We start from the raw sequence: 14,109 nt of genomic DNA, 5'->3' as shown, positions 1-14,109 counted from the left end.
AATATATCGGATTACTTTAATGAGATTTCCGATTATACATATATACTGTTATAATTATTATAATAAATATGTTGAGAATATAATATCAATCATAGATTTGGTATTATCGCGCGCGCGTGTGTGTGTGTGTGTGTGTGTGTGTGTGTGTGTTTTTTTGTTGTGTGATTGTGTAATTTGTTAACCAGTTCAAAGATTCGACAGAAAAGTTTATCGCTACGCGAAAGCCCTTAAAGGCTCGATCACTAGGTTAGCAGATAAAAGTTTTACGTGAAAACTCGCGGACACGGTGAAACGGAGTGTATTCGCCCATCGATCTTAGACTTTCGAACAAGCCGCGGTCGGATCGAGAAAAATGAGTCTTTGTGAGTGCACGTGCAACGGTGCTGTTTGCGGTTAAGAATGGCGTAAGGAGCGAGAAACGAGAAAGGAAGAGGAAAGTTGCCGCGTTAGGTAGCCATGGCAGCGGATGAGATTGCAAAAGCATTCCATCGGGGTGTAAATCGATCGATATAAGTTCCAGCCGGTTCGCTCTCCGGCTCAACGAGAATCATATTCTTGGAACGAATTATCGATTTCAAAGAATATAGCGAACGCAGGTACGCAAGAAACATGATCGCGTGCAAGATGACTTTGAAATCGTTATTAAATCACATTATAGACGGGATTAATGGTTTTTTTCCGATTTTTATCTTTATAAAAATGTTGCAAAATCAAAGTTTTTCAATATACGTACAACTAAACACAGACTTCAGCAAAATTAACTGTACTTCAGCATAGTAATTTCCATAGAAATTCCGCGGTACTTTGTATGACAGTATCCTCGCAATGCTACCGGCTTTACGAGATCACATGACTTTATATACGTTTGTATATTTTTGTCCCGAAAGTTCACAATACCTCTTTGTCTTTTTATTCCATCATAAAATGCGGCTTGCGCTTTGTTATTTAAAAGCAATCATGAGATAATTGTTTTTGAATTTCTTTATGGATAAATTAAAAATTATTTTACATGTAAAAATAAGTGACAAGAAATATTTTATAAAACAATATGTATATATAGTGTACTACAATTGTAATATATTACAAATGTATTACAATAAAATTATCTTTGTTATAATAATTTTCATTTTCGACAACTTCATAGAAAGTTATATAAAACGTTAATTTTTAAAATTTCGAATACTTTAACAAAGTTCAATATTTTAAATATTCTTTTCATATGTGTATAATTAAATTCCATTTTAGCTTATTGAATTTAATATACTAATGTAATAAATCAGCAATTATCACAATAAAACTTTTATAAAATTAATATATGATATAAGTAGTACTTAAATAATTTTCATATCAAGAATTAGATACGTGATATTGGATATATATATATATATATATGGTTGTTGAAAAACTATTCTATATAAAAAATTATTTAAAAAAATATATATAACAAATAATTTAAAATAATTTAAATTTAAAAAAAGTATAAGTAAAAAAGAATGCATATTAAAACTGATGTATTATTTATCAGATACAAATAAAAATCTCGCTTTAATTTATTTAATTCACGGAGATGAATATATATCATTATATTACGAATATGCAACCATTAATAGTTTATTGAAACGTTATCATTACTCGGATGCGACACTAAATCATCGTAAATAAATGAACAGTTAGAATTAACCATAAATGAATGAAGCATAAATGACTTTACTCACCGCAGCCAATACACTGCTCTCGCGCCAGGAGACCATTCACACAAACATGAATCATTCGAGAAAACACGGCTAATCACGATCACGGCTACTAATTGTCATCCGATCGAACGATCATCCCTATTGACAATTTCATACCTACGTCTCAGTATGCAACGACATCGACACAAAATAGTTTTAGAGAAAGTATTTGTCGCTTGGCCATACCTTCAATATGCTTTTCATTCGATTGTTGTGAAACAGTTCGCGCAAACAATAAAATATTTCGTCCCTTTGTCTCGCAGTTTCGCAATTTGTAGACGCATAAGTGAAGCGATCGAAAACTTCGCGACAGTTAATTATATCGTCGGCCGAATAATTATGATACGAGCGTTCTCGAACTATCCTTCGGTTTCTTCTCGAAATAATTGAACACCGCGAATCGCGAACGGTTGTTCGCTAAATTAATAAAAATTCGAACAACTTTCGATAGCGTGAAATATTTGTGCGACGTGTTCCGCTAATCAAATGATGGCATAAACATAAAAGGCAGCCTCAGCGCGTATAATCAAGGTTATTGTTGTTTTTACGTATATTGTTGTCATATCGCGTCTTATTTTCTGTATTCCGCAGTTCGTGATCGACGTGTCTTGTGTGAACATCGTCGTGAGACGTGAGTTGGTTCGAGCCATAACCTTTGACTCTGAAGTACATCGATTGTCATACGTGTGTCGAGAAACTTCGCGAGGATCGATCGAAGCGTCAAGTGATCGATGGTACAGAATGATCCGGGAGTGTCGAATGAAATCTGTGTTCTATGGAACATTGATCGTCCAAGATATAACGCAATAACATAATTTGCGCGGGTGCACTGACTGTCATTATGTGACAGTCCGAGTTACAACGTAATGCAACGGGATGTTGCGGTCGCTGACATAATTATTTCGCGAATGTATCATCTCGAGATTCCATTTTGACGCTAGTGACGATCTTAGTACTATTTCATCTTTGTTGTTGATTAAATGTTAAATAAATGATGCTCACGAGGATGTAAGCGCCAAGTGAAATTACTCTCTTGGAATCTCCAAGTGATCTCCAAGTCACTCCGCATTTCTCGCGACTTCTCGCGTGGATTAAGAATAAGCTGCTCTCGAATGTATCGGATGCCGAATCGAATATCGAATAACATTAATTGATATCTGGTTGGTCACTCGCGATGGGAAACTATATTGGGAAACTGACGCCAAAACCATTTGAAGCCTGATTTTAGTCGCTGTACAAAAATGACAGAGTAAAGTAACAAACATTTAACATAATTCACTTTGTTGTTGTTACAGATTCAAAATAGAGAAATGGTGTGCTTTAATAATAGCACGATGGAATAATTGAAAATTCTCGTTAGATATTTTCATAAATCGATTAAATGTCGAAAATAATTTGTTTACTCTAAGTTATCCGTGATCGTTGTTAGTCTGTTATTAATGTATATTTTTTGTTCGTGTCATGTGTAAATGTGTGAATGACTGTGGCGATGATGCATCAAGTAAAATATCATCGATTCATCGGATGGTGAGTAAATTTATTTATTATATTCGCGGAATTAATTGGTACGTGGCGATCATCGTGACGATCTCGCGTTTACAAACGCTTTGTCGATAGGTCTATGCAAACAAATAATAAATAATTATTATCTCTGAAGTATGGAGTGTCAAGTAAATACTATGTCACAGAATTAATTCCGCTTTTATATAATTTTTAGATAAGAATTCGGAATTTTGCATTCGCATTAATTTTTGTGATCATAATGAAATATTTACGTTAATGAAAATTCAATTATGTGATGTTTATTCAAAATGTAATTCTTAATTTATATAGCAGAGATAATTTTACACATTTAGAATTGTTTTTAAGTTTTTAACATCAATCATATATCAATTATTTAGTTTTTCTATATATATTTATATATATATATTTCTATATATATTTCTATATATATTTCTATATATATTCTATATATATATTTAATAAGAGTTTGACATTTCACATATTTTCGTATTCTTTGTAAAGTGACCTCGATTTGAACATTGCGATTGTCTTTTGTAATATTGATGAATTATATTTGAAAAGCAATTTGTGAGTATAAATCATATTGACAAAATGTAACGAAATCAAACGGGGAACGTTTGGCATTTATCAAAAGATTAACTATCATTACTCTTAAACAGAGATTAGTTTGGAGTAATAGCGAACACTAATGAAATAATACTCGGTTCTGGCGAAATACTCCGCAGTATCCGCTAACTCTCGTAATAGTACTCGGATGTGGTACATCAAAATTCCCCAGCGGTATATTCCTCGAATATTATGCAGCAGCGGCAGCAGCAGACAAACTCGCCGTTTAGCTTTTGAGTGATGAGAGATTCTAGCATCGCAAAATTTCACTATTTGCAACAAAGAAAAAAAAAAGAGCAAAATTTTCCACTATGTTTTTTTAAATATTTCGCGAAAGATGATCTTCTATCGATCTTCTAACCAGCTTCTGATCTCGAGTATGTACTCCGACAGCAGTGAGTCTCAAGAGAAAATCTGTCGTGCGAATTTCACGCTTCCTGCTTGGGTCGTTTCGACGTTCCCACGGCGATTTCACGTTACGAAACTTTGATGGCTGCCATGCCTACCACGGGTACGATAACTTGTCCAAGATCCATCCTTCACTCCCGAAGAGTTGTATAGCGAGTTTGTTCTATCGAATTTTCAGCGGCTCCGTACACCGCGTGTCTGAGGTAAGAGGAGCTTACCAAAACCAGATTACGTCTTGCAGTCAAGGAGAATGAAAAGAAAATAAAAATGTGGGCGTAAAGTCCAGAGTTAGATAAACGTGCTAACAAGAATTTGAGTCGAAGTATGAAATATTCACTTACTTATATTTTTATTCGGGGTACATATAAATTTCATAAAATGCTAATATAAAATTTCATGATGCTATAAATGCGTTGGAAAAGTTATATCTCTTCGAAATTAGATATTTATAGCATGGCGTATATTTATATAAAGCGGATTATGAAAATGCACAATGAGCTGACAGTAAATAAAATGGCGATTGCGCACAAAATCTTATCGAACAAGAGCATTTCGAGATATACAAGTGCTCTATAATCTATAATCGTTTTGAAAGACTCTTCAGCCTTGGCGATCGAGTTACTCGTAAATGCGGTAACGTGCAAACGCGCTCGGCCAAATGCATTCTCGTTTACCCCGTATAAACCCCTTGATCATCGCCCCTTCTCAATTCGGCATCGATGTTTTATTAAATCCAGTGCGATGTTTGCGATTACGCGAACGTTCCGGGTACGATTTTCATTGTAAAACGCGATAATCGTCGTGCACTCGCGTGTGTCGGCAAATTCATTATTAATTCTCACCTCGGCGCCATGTTATATTCCGTGCAATAAACGAATCGTGTTGTCCTCGCACGTTGTAACGCCCGCGTCGGCGCGAATAATCTGTTCGCGAACGCGACCGCGAGCGCGAGCTCGTTTCTCTCGCATTTTCGAAAATCGTTACGTTTCATGCAAATTCCAGCGCGCGATTTTCCAGCTCGGACCGGCAAACAAGCCGCGTCGCGTCGGTAAGAGAGGCGCGAATATAATCTGCGCGACAGGAACTCGTGGATTACTCGTTATTAATTTTAATAGAATTTCCGCGCGCGCACACAATCATAACGAGCCTGTCCGTGGCCGACATAAATCGCGCTCGCGTTTCTGACCCACGGTTATATTATCACCGCTATCGCGTCGCTTCCGCGTTTATGATGATAAGCGTGTCACGCACCGTTCCGTTGTGCAAACCGTGGCAACGACGATTCGATTAGCCGGCACGATAGCCCGCCTTTTCGATAATTTATAAGGGCGCACGCGAACATCGCCTGGTAGGACTGCGGTGCCGCCGTCTCTACCATGGGTGATCCATCAAATTTGCAAGACCTCCGCTATGTACGCTTGTATCTCCGCGGCAGGTGTGCTCGAAAAGCCTGTGCGAGCTTAATCGATCGATTCTAACTGCTAACTCTGCAATCGGTCGCGCGCAAACGGAATATCGCATGGAATATTAAAATACATTTGGTTGGGTGAAGTCGCCCGCCGGGATAGTATATATTCCTATCTCACAACCTATTAATGTGCTTATTTTATAAAGGACAAATATGTTCCGTCGTTTCTCCTACCGGAATAGACTTCTATTGAATATATTTTATAGTTGATTTTTTAACAGCAAAAATTCAATAGTATCAAGTCGTCATTTTTACCAATTTTTTAATCTTTTATATCGAAATCGAATTATTTTATATTTTTATTATATTTAATTTAATTTAAAGTTAAATTGGATTTCTGTTAAAATTTTATTTAATATTACTTTTATATCTATTCTCCGTTGACAAAAATATGATTTTAAGTTTATCAAAAAGAATCCAATGTTAGTAAAAATAATAAATGTAATAGTCAAAGGGCACTGCGTACATTAATCTTTTGTATCTTTTATCGATATCGAAGCTAGAGATGCGGCGAGAGATTATTGCGTGCCTATTTTGGTCACTTCGTAGCAACTGCTAAAACGTGCCATGAAAATAAACGATATAGTATCCCGAACGTGGCTTTCGAATCAGTACACCCTTAGTACGCCCTAGAAATCGACATTTCCCGACGAGAAGGGAACGTTGATGACGGCTACTGTTTGCGAAGGCTATCGCTTGGTTTCCACGACAGCATTTTCTATATAGAATAGGCTGGGTGGAACCAATGGATGCGGAGAGATATGTATTATGCATGTGACTGGTTGATCCGTGACCCTTGCCTTCTCATAGCCCTTCTTTTATCCTTACTTGCTCGCTCCTAGAGTGGCTTCGTCGTATAAGCGACTACTATTTTTTTTCGGTGAGCTACCTAAATATTTAAAGGCTTTTATCGTGCATTGGCGAGGCATACGCGTTCAATAGTATATAGTTTAGTATATATAGTACATTTAGTATAATATTATAATATATTTAATTATTATAATATATTTAGATGGCGAGGTGAGCTTAGGTCGGCAAGATATCTAGTAAAAAATCGTGAAGAAAACTTTTCGCGGGTCATGGAAGTGAATCTATATATTACGAGATTATATTTCTGAATAATATTCGAGGACATTGGAATGTACCATCGGTTTCCATCGGTAAGATATGCAAAAGTATTATGTATCGAGCCAGAAGACAGGCAGATTGAAAGCAAAATAATGTATTATACCCTGGATTATTTCCAATATTGACGATAGGGACACAGGAAATTGAAGAGGGATATACGTTACTGTAACGGTGAAAATATGATGATTTATCACAATTTAACTGTGAAATATTATATATTTTCAACTATTCTTATTCAGTCAATTTAAATAATGCAAATGATATTACGCCATCATTTATCAAATAATTATGTAATTATTATTATTGAGATTTTCATGATTGGCTTCATTAAAATTATATTAGATTGACCTAATTAGCACAAGATTTTCCTTAGAGGAAGAATCTGCGTTTATGCGAATTACCGAGGAACGGCTAGATAATGGCGTACCGCACACAAGTAAGGAAAGAGGTCCATTGGTGAGAATCGCGAGGTCATTAAAACTTTGCATTATTTAGACTTCGGGTTAAATTACAAGTCGCATTCTCCCTTGGCCTTCGCTAAGAGGGCAGAAATGCGTCACGGTATTCTCTTTAGCCGCAACAAAATGAAAGTTTGTGAAACGTTTCTTTAAAAACTCGCCGCAGCTTTTTTTGCATTTCTTGCATCTTATGGTACAATATTAATTTAATTATATTAACTTTGAAATAAATTTTCATGTAATGCGTATACATATATATATAATACAAACATCTCTTTATTAACAGAAAGTTCTTTCATTATCGATTCAAGAGATTCATGATACATTATAAAAAGGATCTACCTGCAATCTAATTTGGTTTGGCCGCTCTCTGACTACGCATATTTAAGTGGATATAAAGTAACTTGAGGGATCCTCAGCTCTCATGCGGCACGAGTAGCATTTACATTCTGTATCCGGCGGTAATCATCTCGAGCCCAAGATCCTCTGTTGAAAATTTATTCCGTGTAGGATACCTCTGACTCTGAGGATTATGTGGTTGCATCAAAGTTAGAGTCAAAACCATTACGGCGGTCGGTGATGAGGCCCATTCGGACGACAAGGGACAGAGAAGGGAAATTCTCTTGTCAAGTCGATCGGTAAGGCACGGGCAATGAATACGAAATCGTTGCTGGCGATTAAAGGGAAGGAGACGCAAACGAATTCTCTCACACAACCGGAGATTGTTGACGGGTAGCAGGCGTCATAAAACGCAGATAGTGAGAAGCATTCGCGGGACGGCGCGTTGAAAAATGACGAATTAATGCACGTCCCATCCATATTCATTTGCCGATTAGCACGCGGAACCTCGTTAAACTTCTCGCTCGCGAAAGATACGCGATAACGACGGCACGCGGTCGTACGGCAATGGAACGTCGCGCTGTGTGGAATCCGAACCGCGATATTGCACATCGCAATGCCGTGGATGTCGGGCTGTGGATCGATTTTCGTTACGGCCCGGCACCCTGCCGCGCCTTCTACATAGGAACTCGGAATATTCGTGAAAGTGTTCTCGTCACCTTAGACGGTTTCCGTGTCATGTCGTGAATATTACTGAGATGTACTACTGGTTCACGGCACAGATTGCTCGTCTCTCAGCAAGTCATATATGTATCAAAGATTGGTACGTATGTGGATATTTCCTGTGCAAAGAAAAAAGCTGTACAGATTGTTGATTTTATCTAAATTTTTCCAAGAGATGCGAGAGTACGTATGACATATTTTAAAAAATTTTTTTATTTTTATATAGGTATGTTACATTTAAAGTAATTGATTGTGTTGTTGATTTTATTCTCTTTACAGACGATTATATTTACAAGTTACAAATATGAAGTTTTACTATGCTTTTTTGAAAAAGCCAAATTTGTTGAAGATTGCTGAAGAATGTATAATTCACAGAATATATCTCGGTATTTAAAAAAGTTTTGAACATTTGACAAAGTTTCGTTCTCGTTATCGTATTGCAAGTTTTTTTCTCTGGATTTTGACGAAAACTTTTACGGATATTTATATTTTTATTCAAACGCCATATAATTTCAGAGAGTAATTATAAAAGATTATAAGTTTGCGAAACAGCCGCGATAGTAAAATGAACAGAATAGTAGCGGGGGTATTATTCCGCTCGCTGCTACATCCTTCCAGATCCCCCGACCATAAAAAACTAATTTATTCTCAAGAAAAGAGTGGTAAGGCCAGAGGGAGATGAGGAAGGGCATGGTCGGCCTCGTGTCCTCAATGGCCCTTTCGTAGGCTGCACCGTTTCGTACTGCAGCCGAGTACGTAGGTATATCATTTTAAAGACGTGCCGCGAAATAAGTTTCTAAGTAGTCTGCCGAGAGTTTCGTCAGGACTGCGTTCCCGTCTAAGTAGTTACCAAGTAGTTTGTGCTGCCGGAGTCAAGCCCTCCCCGATATATTATGCAGGTGCGGGGATACTCCACTTTTCTTCGCGGTCTCTCTCTCTCTCTCTCTCTCTCTCTCTCTCTCATTCCGTCCTGATTTTGTTCTGCGTTTCTCTTCTCTTTCTTCCTCCTCTCGCTTTCCTTCCACCCATCCGGATACTACCTGCTCGGCGTTCTTATTCCCGTGCCTTCCTGCCTCGTCCTACGCGCTTGTTTCTTCTTTCTTGCCGTAGTAACTATAAACTTTATCAACAAACTTTGACCGCGAACGCTTGTAACGAGGTGTTAGTACCGAGATATCGCGTAGGAAAACCCTCAAAAAAACGCTATAGAAACTTTCGAGGCGGAACGAATAAGATCCTCGTGATTCGCTTGTTTGCGATACAAGTTATTATTCTATTAGAAAAATTGCATCCCGAGGCGACACAGATTTTCTTTGTAAAATGAGTAGAAGATGCCGCGTTTCAAAATTTATTTACTGCTTACGATGATGTTTCAAGCAGATGGCACAAAAAAGGGGAGCGAAACCTCGTAGGGGATGACATAAATGAAAGACGGTTGAGAGATAAATAGGACCTTTCCATCCGGCAATGGTATCTTGGCGGTCAGCCATCTGGCAGTGCTACACTTTTATTTTCGACGTGAAAGTTTAAATGGTGGGTTTGCCGTTGCTGTTTCTTCCGAGATTGACGCCACTGCTGTGCTTAAAAGCACGCAGCAGGGAGTAAAAGTATACTTATTTACCACAGTAGCACTCCTGCTGCCGGCCAATCGTAAGTCACAAATTGCTGACTTCCATCACGAGTTCCATGTGATTTATCACGGAAGTAACGGCGAAGGTTCCGACCGTAATAAGTGAATTTTTATTATTCAGAGAAATAAACGAGCAAAGTTTAAAGCCACAAGTAGGTTTATTTGTACAAAAATTAAACTTTTTTTCATATTCATTCTGTTAGTTCGTCTATTGGGAGAATGTGAAATTTCGATAATTCATTTTTGGACAATTGAAGAATGTCGATATGAAAAAAAAACTTCATTGATATAAATTGAATTGAATAGTACCGTCGCATTTTTTTTTATCGTAGATATCGGGGGAAAAAAGATAATCGAATTGACCTGATTTTCATTGTGTACATCGAACGAGTGCGCAAACGTTGATCCACAAACGATGTTTCCTTTCACTTCGCGACTCGTTGTTGTGTTTCTTCGCAAACAGAAATCACTCATGGAAATTCGCTGTTTTCGTTCTCTCATATTTACCACAATCCGCGAATTAATTAGGTGTACACTCGAGCGACCAGACGAAGCGATGTTTACGAGAACGCGACAGGAGCTCAACCACCAAATGAACCAACTATCGAATATTCGTTTTGCTATTCTTTTAATTTCGTGACTCGTCGGTGGAACAGCTAAACCCTACGACGGTAACATGGAAATGCGAAAACGAATTCCGTCTGAACGTCGCCACTATCGTCGCCAAAGAATTTACCTCGAAGGAATTCAAATATATACTAAGCATCTCGACTCCCGACCGGTAACCCTTTCCTCACACCACCCACAATCCAACAACCTTGGCGCGGCATGAAGCTCCATTTACCTCGGTTCAACCCCCTACCGTTATAGACGAACCACAGTGCGTCCGCAGAATCCCGCACTATAGAACATTGCCGGCTCGATTTGCCATGTAAACGATAAATTAACGAGAACTGTCGATCTCGTTCTCATTTATACATTCTAAGAATTGCTTCGTATCAGTGAACATCTCTTCATGTTCTTCTTCAATTAGTAAAATTAATTATCGATAGAAATAAATGATGTACAATAGTGAAATACATAGCGCAAAATAATAAAACGTTGGAGGAAATAATAAACGTTAAAGGAAAGTTAATTATTTGTTCCATAAAATTTGTAATTACAAAAATATCGAAAATAGTATATATAAAAATATGTACAATAGAAATTGTGATAATTATGTACAAATAAGTTTTATAATCTAGAAATTTACACGTCATTTGCACGTGATAAAAATATACATAATAAAAACTGTGATAATTACAGGATGAGGTTTTACAATTTAAAAATTCACACACGTTATTCACATTAATAAATTTTTAAACACTTTTTTGCACAAAAACGCGCATAATAGTATTTACTTGACGTTTTACGACGATATCAAAATTAGAAGATAAAATATGAATACATTTCTGGCATACACATCCATATACACATCATACTTGCACATGCACTAAATGTTGGTTGAGTTATTGTATTCGGCAGTAAGGAATATTCGCGTGCTTTGCATCAAGCTACCGAACTGCAAGCTGCGCTTTCATTTTGTGCAATTCCGTTTGCATATAGACACGATCCTTGGTAACTGTTCCATGTTATACTGAATTTACGATCTTTGCGGTAAACGTTATTCGGGGTAAGCTCCTTCAACAGAATGTACTTATGTATGAAATTAGTTTTTTTGCTAAAAAAATATTTTAACATATGACGTATTGAAACATATTTCTTCCCATTTAAATATATTTGGATTGTATGAGATACTTGATGTGAATATTTAAGGATGACACCATGTCTTGCAAATTTTTCAATGTTTTTTTATAATATAGTAAGAATATATTTATAAAACTTTTCTTACGAAATTTTATTAGATAATATACAGACTGTAAATTCGAAATGAAGAGAAAAATATACAATTTTATAATCACAAAGAATACAATTGCATTTCTCTGAATACATTACGAAGGCAGAAACTATTGAAAACTTTGAATCGTGTGGTGCAACTTCGAGATGTCTTCTATATATGTCTTCGAGTTTATATCCCAAATACATATGCGAAACCATACACTTCCGGAGGCACGCTACTTCAAACATAACGCATATATACACGTTAGACACGTTAGACAGTGCATGGAAATTCAGTACACGTGTTACTCACGCGGAAGTCATACATATTACTGCGATGTGAAATAACTTAACGAGACGTTACTCTATTTCGTTAATAAGTTAGCCTAAAATATTAATAATTTTATGAGTTTAATTCTAAATTTATTACAAATTTCTTTAAAAAGTTATATAGATTGTAATCTGAATTACAATTGAGATCTTCTTTAAAATGCTTTGATAAATGTACTATTATGTACTATATATAAATGTAATCATTTTTTTCTGTCACGTAATACATGTCTATCGAATATTTTCACTTACGTTAACAACATCGAAATCACTTCAACCGTAACCAGGATGCAAGACATGTCAACGTCAATCTGATGAAGTCTCGCAACGCCTTACGATAGCTAAGTTAATCTGTTCGAAGCTCTCCTCGCATACTAAACAGCCTCTTAGTGCGAACAAGATGTTTTACTGAAGTGCCGCTGCACAAGCTACTTAGGTATGTAACACTGCGTCCCAAGTTCGTGCACGTCTTTAACACCAAAGCAGCTGGAAAGACTTACAAAATTGTCCCTCTTTACGTTTCGGCATAATATTTCCCGCATAATATTTAAATAGCGTAATAGCGTAATTGTTAATATCTTATAAAAATCATTTGTATCTAAAATTAAGATAGCTTCGCGATTATTATACGTTTAAAATTATTCTGTATAAAAAGTATAAAATCTAAGGTAAAAAAGGTCTTTTGATGTGATGTCAACAATTAAAATTAATATGTTATTTGCACACTTTTCCATGGATGCGGGTAGAGAAGCGAATGTGCAAAACCACGTACATTTGCATATAAAAAATCAGAAAGAAGCAATATGCGGGGGAAATGCAAATATTCACTTAATCTATTCAAAGCTACTGTTCCACAGAGATTGACAAAAACCCCTGTAGCCATTTAACAAAGAATACGTTTCTTTTTGTCTCTACACCGCTCATTGGCCGTTTTTCCTATATCGTTGCTCTTTCAAAAGCTATTCTTTGTGGATTACATTATCAAACAGATGTGTGTATGTTGCATCGTATCTACCGTGTACCTGTCGAGTTAGAGATGGAACGATAAAAGAACAAAGGAGGCAGAAAATAAAATGGCCTCCGCTTAACGAAGGCAGGGTGTGCCGTGATTGATTCACCCTGTGATTGATAGAGAAATCTGGAAGCCCGGGGACAGAGGCATTCATGTCCCATGGCTACTGCTATAACGTATGGTAGACTGATAGTGATGGATCATAGTGGCAAAAGTTCTTGTTAAAGTGACTATTCGACCAGGTAATAGATGCTGCGCAACACGAGGTATATTGGAACTGTTTTGTAACGGTTTTTAACAGTTTCTTCAAAGAGTTGGTAGCAGATAAAATTAATTGAATTTTTTAAAATGTTTGACCATTTTTAAAAATATTTCCGAAAAAGAATTACATCGATATAGGTTGTAGTTTTAATGTTACATCCATGTTTTGTAGATGCTTCATTGCTAAGACAATATTGTTTGTCATTGTAGTTTGTAACTATCACGTTCGAAAATATGATATAAGTTTTGCTGCTTCGTGACTCTTAAATTTTGAAAGAACTTGCGTGAATCGTCATCGTAGGCAGGAGTTCGTTTTTCATCCAAAACACGTTCTCATATATGTCGAAGCGTTACGTGAGCCCGATATTTCGTCCCAATAAAATCGTCATGGTTGATGACAGCACCATGAGAGAAATAGAGTGGCGGGGAAAGTGGCGAAGGGGAGGTGCGACAAGGCTAGGTATAATCCGCAGCTCGTTGCGAAATAAAATATTCCATCGATCAACGTCAGTCAAACTACAGCGATCGCCAATTTATTCTAGCCAGAGTCATGCAAATGATCGAAATTCTCGATAATCAATCAGGTACAGCCCGCCAACTATTAAAAACCC

At 36.8% G+C, this 14,109-nt stretch overlaps 1 protein-coding gene across 2 annotated transcripts in view; it reads left to right on the top strand.

The window, feature by feature from the left end:
- The first annotated feature begins 2,196 nt into the window (after positions 1-2,196).
- Positions 2,197-14,109, top strand: part of LOC105432592 (myrosinase 1) — a 56,665-nt gene continuing 44,752 nt past the window's right edge. The window contains exons 1-2 of one of the 2 annotated variants that reach the window (XM_089085566.1): positions 2,384-2,399; positions 3,029-3,260. In XM_089085566.1, the coding sequence (XP_088941692.1) occupies positions 3,195-3,260 (66 nt within the window). In that variant the 5' untranslated portion in view covers positions 2,384-2,399; positions 3,029-3,194. Of the gene's footprint in view, positions 3,261-14,109 lie in introns of both variants that reach the window. The other variant, XM_089085565.1, reaches the window with a different exon arrangement.

Source organism: Pogonomyrmex barbatus, unplaced genomic scaffold (assembly GCF_055798465.1).
Source record: "Pogonomyrmex barbatus isolate J1 unplaced genomic scaffold, ASM5579846v1 scaffold10, whole genome shotgun sequence".
Lineage (NCBI taxonomy): Eukaryota > Metazoa > Arthropoda > Insecta > Hymenoptera > Formicidae > Pogonomyrmex > Pogonomyrmex barbatus.
This window is presented reverse-complemented; position numbering and strand designations above follow the sequence as displayed.